General features: G+C 52.8%; 1 protein-coding gene across 1 annotated transcript; it reads left to right on the top strand.

The window, feature by feature from the left end:
- Positions 1 to 254: 254 nt before the first annotated feature.
- On the top strand, positions 255 to 7,054 carry Cxcl14 (C-X-C motif chemokine ligand 14). The gene is made up of 4 exons (XM_042671333.1): positions 255 to 504; positions 717 to 822; positions 4,076 to 4,189; positions 6,757 to 7,054. Exons 1-4 carry the CDS (start codon positions 441 to 443, stop codon positions 6,770 to 6,772), a joined length of 300 nt encoding a protein of 99 aa, XP_042527267.1. The 5' UTR covers positions 255 to 440; the 3' UTR covers positions 6,773 to 7,054.
- The last annotated feature ends 9,390 nt before the right edge of the window (positions 7,055 to 16,444 follow it).

A 16,444-nucleotide genomic window follows, 5' to 3' on the forward strand; every position in this document is an offset into this window, starting at 1 on the left:
TGATGATGATGGAGATGGAGATGGCCACCAGGTCGGGGCAGGCTGCAGGCCCGGCTGGGCTGGGCTGGGCTGTGCCCCCCGCCCCCCCATCACATTGAGAAATCTCAGTGAGTCACCGCGGGTTCTGCATATTAATGAGCTCGCTCGCTGCGAGGGCAGGAGCGCATTTAAACGAGGCCGGGTGGGGGAGGCCGGGGCGGAGGGAAGATCTCCCCGAGCGCCAGGCGCAGCGGCGGCGGCGGCGGCGGCGGCGGCAGCGCAGGATCGCGCGCCCGGACAGCTCGCTGGGATCCCCGTCGAGGCGGCACCGCGCCGCGCCCGGAGGTGCGCGCCGAGCCACCGGCTGGGCCAGCCCCGCTCCCTCCCCATCCCCGCCGCCGCCGGACGACCCGACCCCGCCGCGGCGCCCTCCGTCCCGGCTCCCGACACCTCCGGCCGGCATGAGGCTCCTGGCGGCCGCGCTGCTGCTGCTGCTCCTGGCGCTGTGCGCCCTGCGCGCGGACGGTGAGTGCCGGGCGGGTCCCCGGGGGTGCCCCCCGCCCCCAGCCGTCCCGTCGGAGGTCCTGGGGAGCCCCACACACCCACCACCACACTGGGGCCCCGGGATGCCGGGGACTCTGGGGGGACTGGGGGGGACGGGGGGGGGGGGGGGCGCACGGTAGCGCAGACGGAGACCTGCGGCACCGCTGAGCCGCCCGCCCGCCGCCGCCCCGCAGGGTCCAAATGCAAATGCTCCCGCAAGGGGCCCAAGATCCGCTACAGCGACGTGAAGAAGCTGGAGATGAAGCCAAAGTCCCCGCACTGCGAGGAGAAGATGGTGATGTGAGTTGTGCGGGGCTCGGCCGGGGGGAGGGGGGGGCGCACTGCCTGGGGTCGGAGTGAGGACCCGGGCCGCACTCGCTAGGATGCAGGTGGCTTTGCCCCGGGGCCAGCTCACTGAGCCATCGGTGGCTCTTGGTGTGCCAACTTCACACACACGCGCACACACACACACACACACACACGCAACGTCCCGTGTGCCTGCTGTCCCTGGAGATCGGAGTCACACCAACAGCATCTCTCCTTCTGGCTTTTCTTTTAGAAAAGGACAGTCAGGGGACTGTCTGTCTGTCTGTCCACTGCGATGGCCAGCCTCCGGCTTCTGGGGATTTTGATTGTGAGATGGGAGCTGGTCCATGCCAGCTGCTGGACTCCCCACGGCCCCTCCAGCCTGAGCTGTCCTGGGGGGGGGGGAGCTCTTTGAGGAAGGGGGGATCTTTGGTGCCACAAGACAGGAGAGGCTTGCTTGGTGGTGGGCATGCGGGCGATGTCTTAAAAAAAAGTGGGGCAGAGCAAGAGAACACTGCGTTTCCCGGCTTGTCCGCCTTCCCAATTAACCACTTGCAGCCGGCACCGAGTCTCTCCCCACCAGTACTGCTCTTGGCCAGAACCCCAGCCCTTGGCAAAGCAGCTCCCAAATATTTGCCATGCACCACCGGCCCCTGTGCCCCGCCCCCAGAAACAGGACACACTTTATTCTCAGTCTGGACGAGTGCCTTCCACCCGCTGGCCCCGCTGCTCCCCGAGACCTTCACGGGGTGTCTGAGAAGGAAGGGCATGCTCCCAGGCTGCCCCAGGCCAGACAGTCAGGCTGAAGTGAGGAGAATTCAGAAAGACACCAGGCCTGAAAGGATTCCCATGCTTTTCTCCACTGGCCTTTAAATGAGCACCCCACCCCCTCAGCCTCCCAAAGCTGCCCTTTGCCTTGATCCAGAAATAATAATAATAACAATAACAACAATAATAATAATATCCTGATGGCTTAAGAAGAGCCGTAAGCCCTCAACAGTTCCAGCTGGGGAGGGGTGGTCACAATGTCAAGGGGCGTGCACGTTGTGTCTAAGGGTGGGGTACAGTGCTTCCCCCCAAAAGAATGGAATCCTCACTTAGCAGGCTTGCTCTTTTCTTGGCTATAACTGACAAGCATAGGAGAAAGTGTCGCATTCGCCTTCTGAGAACATGCTGGAACTTCATAAAATAAGCAGGCACCTCGTCCTATCCCCTCAACTTCCTCTCCCACCTCCAAAGCCCCCCACAAGCCCTCTGGAAGGGTTGGAGGCTCCTCTCCGCTAAGACTCTCAACATCAGACGGGGGGGGGGGGGGGGGGGGATGGGGGGGGGCCAATACTTTTTGGCAAAGCCGGTTTCCAGGCACAAAGGCTGAACAAAAGCAAGTTTTCCAGTTCACCCCGAGTCACCCAGAAATCTCTAGCAGGGGAGGAGGGGAGAGGGGGAGGCGGCAGCGGAGTCTGCTTAGCAAGTACAGAGTCCTTGCAATCTGAAGGGTCCAAAAGAGTCAAGTAGAAAGGTCATTTGTGTCACGTGCCTACCGAGCTCTCCTTAGGACCTTTGGCACCCCACAAACTGCCAGCGTGAAAGTCACAGGACCCAGAATTTTGAATCGTTGTTGGGGTCACGAATCCTCCTGGCTTCCTGGCCGACTGGTATTAATCACCTGAGCTACCCTACGTGTGCTGAGCACCTTGGTAGGAGAGCTGAACTGCTCTGGCCTGCTCTCTGACCTTTAGGAGTTGGGGTGCTCAGCCAGCACCCTGACCTGAAAAGAGAACCTTTCTCACGTCCTCACATTCAGAGTCCTCACATTCAGAGTGCAAAGACGGCATCGTAAGCGTGGAATGGGGGATGTGCTGATTTCCTGCAGGGCAACTAGCTACCAGGTTGGGGTTGGGGGTGCGGAAGCTAGATTTTACTTTTAGCCCCGTGCTAAAAGCCCGAGAGGAGCTGCATCTCATGGAGGCGGCAGGGCCCAGTCACCTGGCCTTAAAAGAAGGTTCTTCCCTGGGAACTCCGCACAGAGCAGGGAAGAGAACAGGTTACCCATACACATTCGGTCTCCCATTGGGGTGGCAAGATCTCCCCATTGATGGGGACGCTGTGTTTACCTCAACCCTGCCCCTCCAGAACTTGGCCCTCGAGCCCTACCTTTGGTAGCCAGGGGAGGCCCTCGCCTCCCACTCTTTCCATCTGACTCCCAACAACCTCTCTCCGAGCACCCCTTGGGAAGTGTCGGCCTCACGTCTCTCTTTGTCCTTCCTTCATTCTGGAACACCATCCTTCCTTTCCTACCAGAAGCTTCCTCCTATCTGGCCATCCTCCCCTGCCAAGGAGAGAACGCAAGTGCAGGGCAGACAGCAGGCTTGTGTGCCCCCCCTTCCTCCCCCTCCCCCCGTTCCAGGCCAAAGCTCCCACACATACAAAGCTGGTCTTTTTTTTTTGTTTGATTGCCTTCTTTTCCACGAATAATTACCAATAATAGTATTCATCGGGTACCTCTCAGAAACTAGGCACTTGATGTATATTATTGCCTTTCACTGTCACAATAACTTGGAGTACATCCTATTACTGTGACCATGTTACAGATGGAGGTAATGTAGGTTAAGGGGGAGTTCAAATCCATAGCTTGCGCTTGTACAAGCCCACATACTTCCCTAGCACAGCCAGGCTTTCCTGGTATGCCAGAGCACTAGCTGAGGGAGGCCTGGGATCTTTGTGCTATGAAGAAGCCAGGTCTTCCCTTTCTGCCCAAAGAGGAGATACTGAGACCTCATCATCAAAACGGGCTCAAGACCAACAAGGTTTTGCTTCAGGGTCAGCAACCTGTGGTGGGACTTGAGGGTCAGAGACCACAGCATCTGCAGGATGTGTCCTAACTCCACGACTGGCACTTTGCCCTGCTGGCATTGGTTCTCTTCACCTCTGGATCCTGGGTACAGTCGCCCAAGAGAGACCTGAGCCCCTGCTGGAGGTATAAGGTGGGAGACGCTATCCCAAACAATGAGACCTCCAAGCAAAGCAAGACCACTTCCCCCATATAGGTTAGACCATAACATGGAGTCAGAGATTCAGGGGACACCCGACCTTCCAAAATCCATCCAGGAAGGAAAAGCTGCTGCAAAGGAGCAAGGAGACCAAGTGTCTCCATGCCCTAATCTGACAGACCAGACCCCGCAACAGGTCAAGAAAGGAGGTGTTACTCAGCCCCCTCAACCCTGCATCCCCTCCCACTCCATTTCAGCATTACCACCAAGAGCATGTCCAGATACCGGGGCCAGGAGCACTGCCTGCACCCCAAGCTGCAGAGCACCAAGCGCTTCATCAAGTGGTACAATGCCTGGAACGAGAAGCGCAGGTAGGCCCTCCTCCTCCTCTTGCCCTCCTTCCTGCCTTCCGCCACCCAGCTGTGGCTCTCACCGCCCCCCCCCCGCCCCCCCCCCGCCCCCCGCCAGCCCCGTGCCACGTCATCCAGCCCCGCCACAACACTACAACAATCAGATGACAAGACATGGGGTCTCTACCGCCAAGGAAAAGCAACTCGCCACTTCACCAAGGAGGCTCTGGCCCCTGTACACGTTGCAGGTTTAGCTCTGTGAACCAAAGTCGGCTGTACTCTAACTTTCACACGATACAGTCTTCATATATGTAGCTGACATAAGCTGTCAGGAGCACCTGACATGGTATCGCCCTGTGCTAGTCTCTCCAGAGCGTTCCCCTGCCCCACAGGGTCCAGATTGGCTGATAAATTCCTTCCCACGTGGGTATGAGGCCTTGGGTTTACCCCTGTCTCCCAGGGATCAGCAGTTGGTCATGAGATGGCCAGTGCCCTGAGCCCATTCCCCACCTTCACGAGCAGACTTCCGAGTTCTGGTCCCTGACGTTCGAGATGTGGTCTTGGAAGGGGAGGCTGCTTTCCGGCTCCCTTGTCCCACATGAGGGCGGTCTGTCCTGGAATGGGCCGCTCCTCACGCATGTGAAGCCTGCTTATATCTTTGCCTGGATAGCCCGGCCGAGGAAGCTCATACACATCCTCAGATGTGAAGCCCGTGCCAGCATCTTGTTCTGCAGAGGGGGAGTCAAGGGGAGGTAGGGAGAGGACATGACTACCTAGATAGCACATGGAAAAGCCGGAGCAGGAAGAGAGGCCCCCTCGGAGAATGTGCAACCATATTCTAAAACACACATAGATGCATATACTAATATATCTAATCATCCTAATATATATTAGAATGCATATACATTCGAATATATTAGAATACACACACACACACACACACCCATTCTAACATGGGCATCCATGATGCCTGTCCCATCCCCTGACCCGGTGCCACCCCCCACCCCACCCCCTCCTGCTCCTGGCTCAGCTCTGTGGCCATCTCTCTCACAGACACTCGGGCTGGGTCCTGTACCTGAAAGCATTTTCTTTTTTTTCTTTTTTTTTTTTTTTGTCGGTTGTGGGACTTGAACCCTGGGCCTGGGCGCTGTCCCTCAGCTCTTCAGCTCAAGGCGAGCGCTCTACCACTTGAGCTACAGCGCCACTTCCTGAAAGCCTTTTCTTGCTGCCTGCAAAACTGCCTCATCTGCAGTGACTTGACATAGAAAGTGATGAGAATAAGAGACGATTTCCCTATCTGATGGGAACGATGCCCTCTTTCAGGCTGGGTCAGACAAGCGCACATGACAGAAGCAAGCCCTGTCCCGTCCACTCTCTCTCTCTCGCTCACACAGCTAGGGCTGCTTGTGTCATCAAAGGTAGAGTGAGGCTAAGCCCAGGGCCAGTTCATGTAGGGTTTGAGAAGACCTTGCTCGGGCTCCTGGAAGATAAAACTTGTGCCCACCTGGTCTCTCCCCATCCTCTTGGGCTTCAGCTTTAAAGAAGAGGTACCTGGGAGCCGAAGGTAGCCTTGCTTTTTTTTTTTTTCTGTCAATTGCAATAATGAAAGCAAGAACAGCCCCTCGGTTACCACACTTTGCCTGAGTTCACTGTATCGAGTTCCTCTTTCTTTCTTGGAATGCTGAGCTGTCTTGGGAAAGGAAAGGTTGAAAAGTGTCTTAGTGAGTGTAGAATGGCAATAAAGGAGCTGTGTAAAGTCCTTTTTGCAGAGAGAGACAGACAGACAGACAGACAGACTGTACTGAACCCAGGATGGAGAAAGAAGAAAGGGTACATGGCAGGATCAGGCCTGTAGGGCCTGACAAGGAACTCAGCCCCTCAAGAGACCAGAGCTTCTGGCTACCACAGGAAGTAGCCACGGCAGGCATCTTATTTCAACCCAGGGCCAGGTTGTCGGGCTGGGCGTGCAGTGGGGTCCTAAGGCAGCCAATCAGAAAGGCTCAGAGGAACTCAATGGAGTCAGTGTAGAAGGTGAGGGGCAAGGCAGGGCAGCTCATGAGTGTCTGATCACTGGGAGAGGCAGGGCAGCAGAGCCAAGAGGAAACGACCGTGGGGCACAGGTCCCAGACCTGGTCACCCCCTTCCAGGCGTTAGGCAGTGGCTCCTAGAAATGGTGTTTTCCTGGGTGACAAGTGTTAAGTCAAGGGAGGGGAGCCCCCCATTTTCTCTGAGAAGAGGCTGAGCTCAGGGGAGAAATGGAACTCAGAGACACAGGAGTTTCCCATCCAGCCAAAGAGGGTCTCGCTCCTCCAACAGTCCAGACTCATCAGGTATATATCATGTGTCTCGGGCCTCTTGTTTCCATATCAAAAGGTTTATTCCATGGGGGGCGGGGGGGGGGGGGTATGGAATCAGCCGACGCTGATTAGAAAGGAAAAGGCCAGGTTGGTGTGAGTTTTTGTGTCTGGGACAATCGGGTCGTCTGAGATGTCCCTTTCACTCCTGGGAGAAGGGCAGCCGAGAGCTGCTCTGAGCCAGGTCCTGAGCCACTTACACCTGCCCCCACTCCCCCCTTTCTCTCTTCCCAGGGTCTACGAAGAATAAGGTGGAGAAAACAAATCTGATAGGAAAAAAACTCCAGACCGGTTGGGAGACTTCAGCAAAGGACTTTGCAGATTTAAAAAATCAAAACCCTTTCTTTCTCACAGGCATAAGACACAAATTATATATTGTTACCAAGCACTTTTTACCCAGGGTCGGTTTTTACATTTTATAGCTGGAGGCGAAAGGCTTCCAGATGTGAGACCCAGCTCTCCTGCAGACTTTTGTGTGTGTGTGACAGGCGGCTCTTTGCTGAAAAGGGAGAAACTCATGCCTTTCCTTTTTTTTTTTTTTGGTATTGTTCATATGTCACGCCACATCTGAGCTTTATCCGCGTCGGGGAGGAACAATGGTCTTGGTGGGACATTTCCTTACAGCCCTGCTCCGTTCTTAACTTGGGCCTGGCGTCTCTGCACAGCGCCACAGACTTTCCCGGGCTTCTGGCTGCTCCCAGCCTCCGTGTGACTCTGCCAGTGGCCCCTGTCATGGGGACAGGTCTGTCCACATCTGCGCTTAGAGGAACTAGTCTGGTTGCCTGACAAATATGCTTCCTCCCTTTTTCCCCTTCCAGTCCATTTTTCCTCTACTCTAGGACACATTTCCAAGATTAGTTGAATGGCCAGGCAAGAGCTTCTTAAAGAAGAACTGGAGCGTTTCTTAAAAGGGTTCACTGCTGCTTCCGCTCACTGCCCCCACTTCCCATCAGCAGCAAAGCTCCCAACTCCCATCAGCAGCCTTAGGGGGGGAACTTCACATCACACAGATCCATGCACGACACATGGCGGGGACCTGCACGGGACCCACAAGGGGAAAGCCCTCAGCACATGCTTCTCTCCCTCACCACAGCAGATCATGCAATACGTCTGTGACTCCCTGTGGTCCTCTTTGGGGCGCTAAGTGTTCCCTCCTGTGTATAGAACCTCTTCCAGCCACCTGTCACGCTTCCCTCCCATAGAGGCCGCATTGTACTGCTGTGTTATATGCTCTGTAAATGTCGGAAACCGTTAGTGTTGCATGCAGGTTTCGTATTCTAAGACAAAAAAAAAAAAAAAGGTAATAAAATATATTTGAAATGTACCAAAAAGTCGTTTTTCCTCCCCTTGTATGGTAAACATGGAGGACAATAAACCGTTTGCCACAGTCTGGATAAACAGGACAGATTGGGAAAGGAAACGGGTGTTTCTCAAACACCTGTCAAGCCTTCGCCTGTGTAGAATGGGGACAGTGGCCTGGCCGGCGATGGTTCCCACACGCGCTACAGGTGGGTCAGAGGGGCAGGTGAGGGGTACAGACTGAGGGGCGGGGCTGTGTCACAAGATGTTCTGGCGTCCAGGGCCCCAAGACTCCATGGAAATGCCCACCTGAGAGGCCGGGGCCTGGGAGCTAGGGGACCGGACGCTTGACAGTAGGTGTCACCCAATGGTGCTTCTGGAACTGAGGAGGCAGCCAAGGTACGGCACTGAGTAGAGCCCCTGAGCCTAGGAGTCCCTGGTAGATGGGAGGCGTGGTAATAGTCCAAAGTCCAGCCGGTGGGTACAAATGTATGCCAGTAACTGACATATGGTAGACTGGAAGGAGAACTCAGGGTAAATCCTTAGGAAGGCAAAGACAAAGCCCAACGAAATGAGCAGCAGGAAACTAGTACTTGCAAAAGGGGAGTAGGACCAAGGAGAATGGTAGACAATTGCAGAGGCAGACAAGAATTCAAGGTACATACTATAAAATTAAGAGAAGTAAGGGAAGCTGGGCACCGGTGGCTCACACCTATCATCCTAGCTACTCAGGAGGCTGAGATCTGAGGATCGTGGTTCAAAGCCAGCCAGGGGCAGGAAAGACCCTGAGACTCCAATTAACTCCAGAAAATCCCAAGGAGAGCTGTGGCTCAAAGTGATAGAGGGAAAAAGCTCAGGGACATTGTTCAGGTCCTGAGTTCAAGCCCCATGACCAACAACAACAAAAAACAAGAAAAGAAAGGGAAGGGAAGGGGTGGGGTGGGAACGGGCAGGTGAGAATGTTGAAAGTGGTGACACTGATCAAGATGCATGATAGTCCTAAACTGCTTTGTTAAAAGGCAACTTCTTTGTACAACTACTTAAAGATATTTTTAAAAAGTAGCCCAAGGTTCAGGCCACTTAGCACACGCTACCCCCAGCCCTGTATCTCACTGTGTCCTGAGCCAGTCAGGCCCTAAAATAACTCTGCAGAGCCAGGAGCCACTGGTTCACACCTGTCATCCTAGCTACTCAGGAGGCTGAGATCTGAGGATCACGGTTCAAAGCCAGCCCGAGTAGGAAAGGCCATGAGACTCTTATCTCCAATGAACCACCAGAAAACCGGAAGTGGTGCTGTGGCTCAAGTGGTAAAGCTCTCGCCTTGAGCTGAAGAGCTGAAGTGCCCAGGCTGTCAGGCCCCAATAAGCCATAGCAGAAGCCAGAGGGCTTTTCTTGTTTTTGTCAGTCATGGGGCTTGAACTCCTGGCCTGGGCGCTGTCCCTCAGCTCTTCAGCTCAAGGCGAGTGCTCTACCACTTGAGCCACAGTGCCACTTCCGGTTTTCTAGTGGGTCATCGGAGATAAGGGTCTCGTGGACTTTTCTGACCGGGCTGGCTTTGAACCGTGATCCTCAGATCTCAGCCTCCTGAGCAGCTAGGATGACAGGCGTGAGCCACCGGCGCCCGGCTGCCAGGTCCCTCAACAGAAGCCCTTGCTTAGGCCCAGAGAAGCACCAACATGCCTCACGGCGGTTGGCACAGCCCTCCCAGCGCAGTCCCCTTCCTTTACCGGGGTGCAGGCCTCTGCGTTGTTCTGAGCTCTAGCTGCATGACATCACCCTTCCACCCGCTCTACACACAACACACACAGGTCTTCCCCATGCTCCGCGCCCCTGTACAGCCCAGGGTTGCCATGCCTGCCCTGCTGGCCCAGGATGTCCCTCCCTTCTCTGCCCCTCCTTGTGGGGAAAGGAGAGGGTGGGCACTTCATCCTCAGCCACCTGCTGAGGTGAAGGACAGGAAGCCTGAAACTGAAGTCCAATCCAGCACAAAGCAGGTCCTTTTCAGATAGACGGTGTCCCTGGGACATGAGCCCTGGGCTTTGCTTCCCGGGGATGCTGGGATTCTTTCCTCCAGCTGCCAGACCAGTAACGGTAGGCTCCGAGTGGCAGACCTTCACCAAATGTGACATGAGGACCCCCCCATCCTAATACCCATAACCACACCAGGCTCCGGGGGAAAACGCCCTTTTCTGGAGTTGCAGAGCTATGTCTGTGGTTTTTCTCCTGCAGGCTTCCCAGGATCCCTGAGGCATCCGCCCAGCACATTCCATAGACAAGAGTAATTCTAGCCCTGCAAAGCAAGGCCCGGCAGCCTTTCCAACAGGGTCTTGCCGCCATGGTTCTCCAGGGTCCTCTGGCACCGGGCGTGTGTCTCTGCACATGTGCGGCCTTACCCTGGGGGGTGTCACTTTTTCCTGACAGGTAAGATCCAGTGGGGTCCATACACCGTGGCACCTGACTTCCCAAAACACCCTGAGCAGGAACCTGGCGCTTCAACCGCTGGACCTGACACCAGTGCAGCCATGTCTGAGCTTCAGCCCAGCCAAGGGCTCCATCTCCACCCGGACCTTCCCTCCCTTAGTTCTCACTCCAGCAAGAGCTTTTCCTGGTCACGCACTTCAGGTCATGACTGGCTACCTATCTGGAGCAAAAGGAAAGATGGCAAAGGCCCTATTCAAACACTACAAGTCTACAGTCAATATTAATTACTATAGGGGCTGGAGATATGGCTCGAGTCATAGAGCACCAGCCAATGAGCAGAAAGCAAGCCTCCAGGCTGGGAAGGTAGCTCAGTGGTAGAGTGCTCACCTCGCGTGCATGAAGCCCTGGGTTCAATTCCTCAGTACCACATTAACAGAAAAGCCCGAAGTGGTACTGTGGCTCAAGTGGTAGAACGCTAGCCTTGAGCTGAAGAAATCAGGGACAGCGCCCAGGCTCAGAGTTCAAGTCCTACAACTGACAGAAATAAAAAAAGCAAGCCTCCAATACCAAGTTCAAGTCCTCATCTCCAAGAAATATGTGTATACATGTGTATATATACCCTATAACACGTATATATATGTAGATGTATATATATATATATATATATATATATATATATATATATATATATATAAAACTTACTGTAGATTTCAAACAGCCAGAAGGAAAGATTCTGAATGTTTCTAACGTGAAGGAATGGTTAGTATTTGTTGTGATGAATACATTAACCACCCTGGCCTGATCATTCCACATTGTATACATGGACTGAAATACTACACTACATCACATGAATATGTACAATTACTGGGTGTCAATTTAAAAAAATAAGTGAAGAGAAAGAAAGAACAGGAATTCCAAGCTAGCAACAACAGGGCATTAAACCAAGCATGGACCCCGTCCCAGCCCAAAGGTGTTGCTGGGACAGTTCAAGCCCACAAAGCCAGCCTGTCTCCAGCTTCAAATCAAGTACCTGTCTGGATGAGTCATTCAACCTTGAATTGCTACTTAATTTGTACTACAATTTAACAGTTTCATTTGCATTTGAATGTTTAACATGGTGTGTTCTTAAAAGGCAACTACTGTGTCTGAAGCTGCTTTGTAAAAACCTCCCACCACTTAGATGGGCACATAACCTAATCATACTGGGTTTTTCCAGTGATAGTGGTTAACTTACAGCTAGTTACAACAATTGACCAACAACTACTTACCATAGACTTACTGACCACAGCATACCATTTGTTTCTTTCCTTGTTAAATCTAAAACTAGTCCTGGTGAGTAGCTCAAATAGAATACATGCCTAACATGTATGAAGCCATGGACTTGATCCCCAGAAATCCTCAAATATGTATATGTGGGTGTGTGTGTGTGTGTGTGTGTGTGTGTATAATATGTATATACATATTATATATATGTATATATATAATATGTATATATGTGATATATATATATTATATATATATATATGATATGTATATATATATATATAACAACTTTCCACTTACAGGAAGCACCTTCCGACTTCTTTTCGGCATGCAAAATTGCTGGCATCACACCTCTTGCACATTACTAAATAGAATATCAGTAAGTAAGAATAAATATTGTCATTATGAAATAAAGGCAAGGGTTCCCCGTGCATAAGGCAGGAGATCTGATCACCAAGATAGTTACTGCTAATGAAGTGGTAGCCTAGATGCATGGATACGCTGGACAGAGGGAAGATACAGCACGGGTCCTCTATACGCTGGACAGAGGACCAGGCGGGCGGATCAAGATTTCATCTTGCTACTCGAGATGGCCTGTGATTTAAAACTGGAATTTTTCCAGCTGGTATTTTCAGACTTGAGGCTAACCATAGTTAACCGTGAGTATCTGAAACCACAGAAAGTAAAACCATGGATAAAGGAAGACTACCGTACTCAGACCCAACTGGTTAATTCCTATGAAGGCTTGAAGATACTCCCTGACAACCTGCTTGCTCTCTACGCTCATTCACGGAGCATGTGGGGAGCAGGGGCGTGGCCAGGCCTGGTCCCTGTCCTCCGGGCAGATTGACTCACTCCCAGCCACTGTTTCCTAGATGCTGGCGAGATCCCTCCGGAAACTCACAATGGAGGCAAAGCTGCTTCCCTACAGCAACTGTAGGTCTAAGTTCCATGCCAGAGGGACAGCTCAGGGGGTATCCCCAAAATGACAGCTCTTCCAAGCTCTGAGGATGGCCCTGACTAAGATGCCTAACAGTCCTGGAAAGGCTCGTGGCAAACTGCAAGTTGTTAACAAGCAACCCAAAGTTGCCACTTTTGTCCCTGCTCCGACGACGTGGCTGTGAGATGGAAGGAGACGGGCCAGCAAAAGCGGGGAGCCCTGCAGTCAGGAAAGCTGAATGCAAGGTGGAGGCTGGGAGGCTCAGAGGAAGATCAGGAAGACCAGTCATCCCCGAGATAAACATCCAGAAATCCTGGACCAGCCCAGCCTCCAGCAGTCACCACAACTAGCTGTTCCGCGAAGAAGTGACCCCCTCCACCCCCGGCCTTTCCTGTTCACCCTCTCACATGAGGACAACTTGGGCTGCTTTTTTGAGTCCTGGGGAGCACCTCTCTCTTCACCTCTCTGAAAAACTTGAGTGGAGATTTTTGGAGGTCCCCAAAGTAGTTTCCTCCAGGGAAACTATTCTAAGCCTTACCACCAGAGGGCAGCAGAGAGCACTGCACCCCAGCCAAAGGCTCTGAGTTGGACAGCCGGCTTGCCGTCGGTGACAGACTTATCCCGGGTCACGCACCTCACCTCATGAACCCTGGAAACAGCTGCACAATGGTTCTACGGAACCTCTACTGCACAAATGAGAAGGCTCAGCCTCTGTCAGGTGACCGCCACCCACCTTCACACAGCTCCTAGGTGAGAGAGGCAGATTTCAAACTCGGGTGTTTCTGGCTCCAAGCAGGTGTTTTACTCCGAAGTCTGCATGGTCTTGCTGTTCCTGTCCACCTTGGGCCACGGGATACTCCTCACTGATAGCAAGCTCCAGCTAACAGGGCTAAGTCCTGGGCTTACCGCCTGTAGTAGACTGGTGATCAATCATCCAGTTAGGCCGGGACACACAGGCCAGCGGCGGTGGCAGTGGCCAGGTTTGTCCTGCTGCTTGCTGTCTAGTAAAGCTGTTTCTAAAAAGCAGAAGACAGCAGCCCACACTCCTCCAGGTTTTCTCCTACTGCCCAGCACAGCAAGCCCAGAACAGTGACACCAAAACTGCTACCCAGCATGCTGTTTGGTAGATGAAGCTAAGGATTTTCCTCCCAACACCGAATAAATCGGACAGGCAAAACGACCACCAGGCCATCAGATTCAACTCCACATTTTAGCGAAGAGCAAGTTGGCGCCATCGAAATGCTGGTTTCAAACATCAACACCACGCCAGGTTTACGATAATCAGCTCCGTTTCACCAAGAGGACAAGTGGATATTCTGGGATGAGTGGGAGGCGTGTCTAATGAGCTGCAGATGAGGCTCTCTTCCAGCGCCGGAAGGTAAAACAACAGGCCTCTTTGCACCCATTATTTCTTCAACGGCAGCCTTCTCCGAGAATGGGTTCTGCATCCCAAACTTGTTCTTCTCCTCTTGCAATGGCCTACAAAAAACAAAAACAGTCTAGAATTAGGATTCCGTTAGTTCAGCCACAAAAGGATTTAACCAAGCGAACCCCAAGAGCACACACACGGCCTTCTACTTCTCTATGGCAAATGCCCCACGCTCTCAGGAACAACAATGAAGTAAAAACAACAGAATGCCAAGTGCCGGTGGCTCACGCCTGTCATCCTAGCTACTCAGGAGGCTGAGATCTGAGGATCATCATTCAAAGCCAGCCCAGGCAGGAAAGTCCCAGAGACTCTTCTCTCCAATAAACCACTAGAAAACTGGAAGTGGCGCTGTGGCTCAAGGGGTAGAGCGCTCGCCTTGAGCTGACAAGCGCAGGGACAGTGCCCAGGCCCAGAGTTCAAGCCTCACGACCAACAACAACAACAACAAAAAGCAGGAACCACCAGTGACTTTCTCGCCGAACTCCACTATGAATCTCTACAGTTCTGCTAGTTATATGGGGCAGTGTATGCTATTTGTCCCAAGGCAATTTAAGAGTGGTCCCAGACTGGGTGTGGTGGTACATGCCCACATATCCCAGCTACAAGAAAGACAAAAATGCAAGAGTTTATCTGAAAAAAATAAGTAATGCAAAAAGGGCTGGGAATGCAGTTAAAGTGGTAAGGTGTTTGCCTGGCAAGTGCTAGCTCTGAGTGCAATTGCCAGTACTACCATACAAGAATTATTCCCTCCCAGTAGGCTTTTTTTCTTTTTCTTAGGTCTGAGACTGGAACTCAAATTCAGTACCCGCCACCTTCATTCACCAATTGAGCTACACTTCTAACCCTCTAGCACGCTTCATATACAAGATGGTGGCACTCTTACCAACCTAGCAGTAAAGCACATAAGGTGTGAGACTGGACACTGTCAAAATCCCGTGGTCTCTCCACGCTCTGCCCTAATAGACAAGGACCGGATTTGATGCTGGTGCATTATTCACTAGGAAGCACGGGGTGCTCTGAAGACCTATCTCTGAGAAAAGAACCTAGGCCAGACATACAGCTCCCTCTCCCTGTGCCTGTCCCCATGAGATACCCACAATCCAGTTCTGCTTTCAGAACAAAAGTCAAGCCGCTGTTGCTCCGAAGAGATGAAGGGCAAACTTCCTTTGATGGGGTGGTTGGCAGGAGCTGCATGTGGGCTGAGATGCTTCTGCGTAGAGGTGCTGGGGTTCAGGCCCTTGACATCCTAGGCCGAAAGCCCATTGAGAAGCCTGAGACCTCAGCGATGCAGAGGTACGGCCCTCTCCCTCGTAACCCCAGACTGGCAGCTCTAACCTGGTCTGAGCCTAGAAGGAACTAGAGGTTTTGTAGGAAAGACCCAAAGCACAGGCCCCGGCCGGGGGCGGAGGGGGGGAGGTCTTGCTGGGGTCGTATCTGCATGGAACCATCTGGGCCAGGGCAGCTCAGGGGTAGCATCCAAGCCCTTGGGTTCCCTGATATTTCCTCCTCCCCATCATGTTCCGTGTTTAGCTCTTGGCAAGCATCCTGGTCCGTGCTAAAAGTTCTAGAATGCTTCCTTAAATCAGGATACCCAAAGATGCCTCCAGAGGCCTACACGAGGTAGCATCATATCTCTCTCGAGGGCTAGCCTGGAGGTATTGGAGGGGCAGAGGCCATGCCTGACATGTCTGCCCACCTGCAGGCTAACCCGTCCTCTCAAACCCGTCCAAGCCCTTTACCACCCATGACACCTCCTTAGACACCTGTGGTTCGCTGTAGCTCACGTCCTCTGTCCTGAACATAGCCCTTGTATTACCCTCATTTCAATCTATGCCAACGTCCCTAACCACCTGATCACACCTACCAAGCAGGCATGTAAATGCTGTTCAAGACCTCACCGCGCAAGTGCCACAGATGCACCTACTCCAGTCTTGCGCTTGGGCAACTGGTTCTTTTCTACTTAAGCCCGATCCTCTTACATTGGTCCCCACCCCTTACCCCCAATTCAATTTCACCCATTCTTGTCTATCACTCCACAAGTGTTTGGAGTTCACACACTATACTAATTCTGCCTCCGAGTGTGTGTATGTGTGTGTGTGTGTGTGTGTGTGTCGGTCGTGGGGCCTGGGCGCTGTCCCTCAGCTCTTCAGCTCAAGGCGAGCGCTCTACCACTTGAGCCACAGCGCCACTTGCAGTTCTTCTGCTTATGTGGTGCTGAGGAATCAAACCCAAGGCCTCATGCATGCAAGGCAAGCACTCTACCACTGAGCCACCTTCCCAGCCCCTCTGCCTCTTAATTCTATGGGGCCTACAAATCTCATGCTGCCGACCATAAGTTCCTCACCACAGCATACACTGACACTGTGCCCTTGAACCTCCAGGACTGTGAGCTAAACATCAAAAACAAACAACAACAACAACCTCCTTTTGCCATCACCCAGCAGCAGACATTCTGTTACCCCAACAGAAAACAGACTAGGGCAACAAGAAAAGGGAACCTGGTGGTTTGTTCTATCACTTGCCAAAGGACAGCCACGTCACACACAGACCTTCCAGCACTTCCACAGCCT

Source organism: Dipodomys spectabilis, unplaced genomic scaffold, assembly GCF_019054845.1.
Source record: "Dipodomys spectabilis isolate Male_0828 unplaced genomic scaffold, ASM1905484v1 ptg000611l, whole genome shotgun sequence".
NCBI classification, from domain to species: domain Eukaryota; kingdom Metazoa; phylum Chordata; class Mammalia; order Rodentia; family Heteromyidae; genus Dipodomys; species Dipodomys spectabilis.

Coding starts and splice junctions, on each gene's coding strand:
- Cxcl14 (XM_042671333.1), top strand. CDS start 441: ATGAGGCTCCTGGCGGCCGCGCTGCTGCTGCTGCTCCTGGCGCTGTGC. Junction 505..716: donor GTGCGCCCTGCGCGCGGACG/GTGAGTGCCGGG, acceptor GCCGCCCCGCAG/GGTCCAAATGCAAATGCTCC. Junction 823..4,075: donor TGCGAGGAGAAGATGGTGAT/GTGAGTTGTGCG, acceptor ACTCCATTTCAG/CATTACCACCAAGAGCATGT.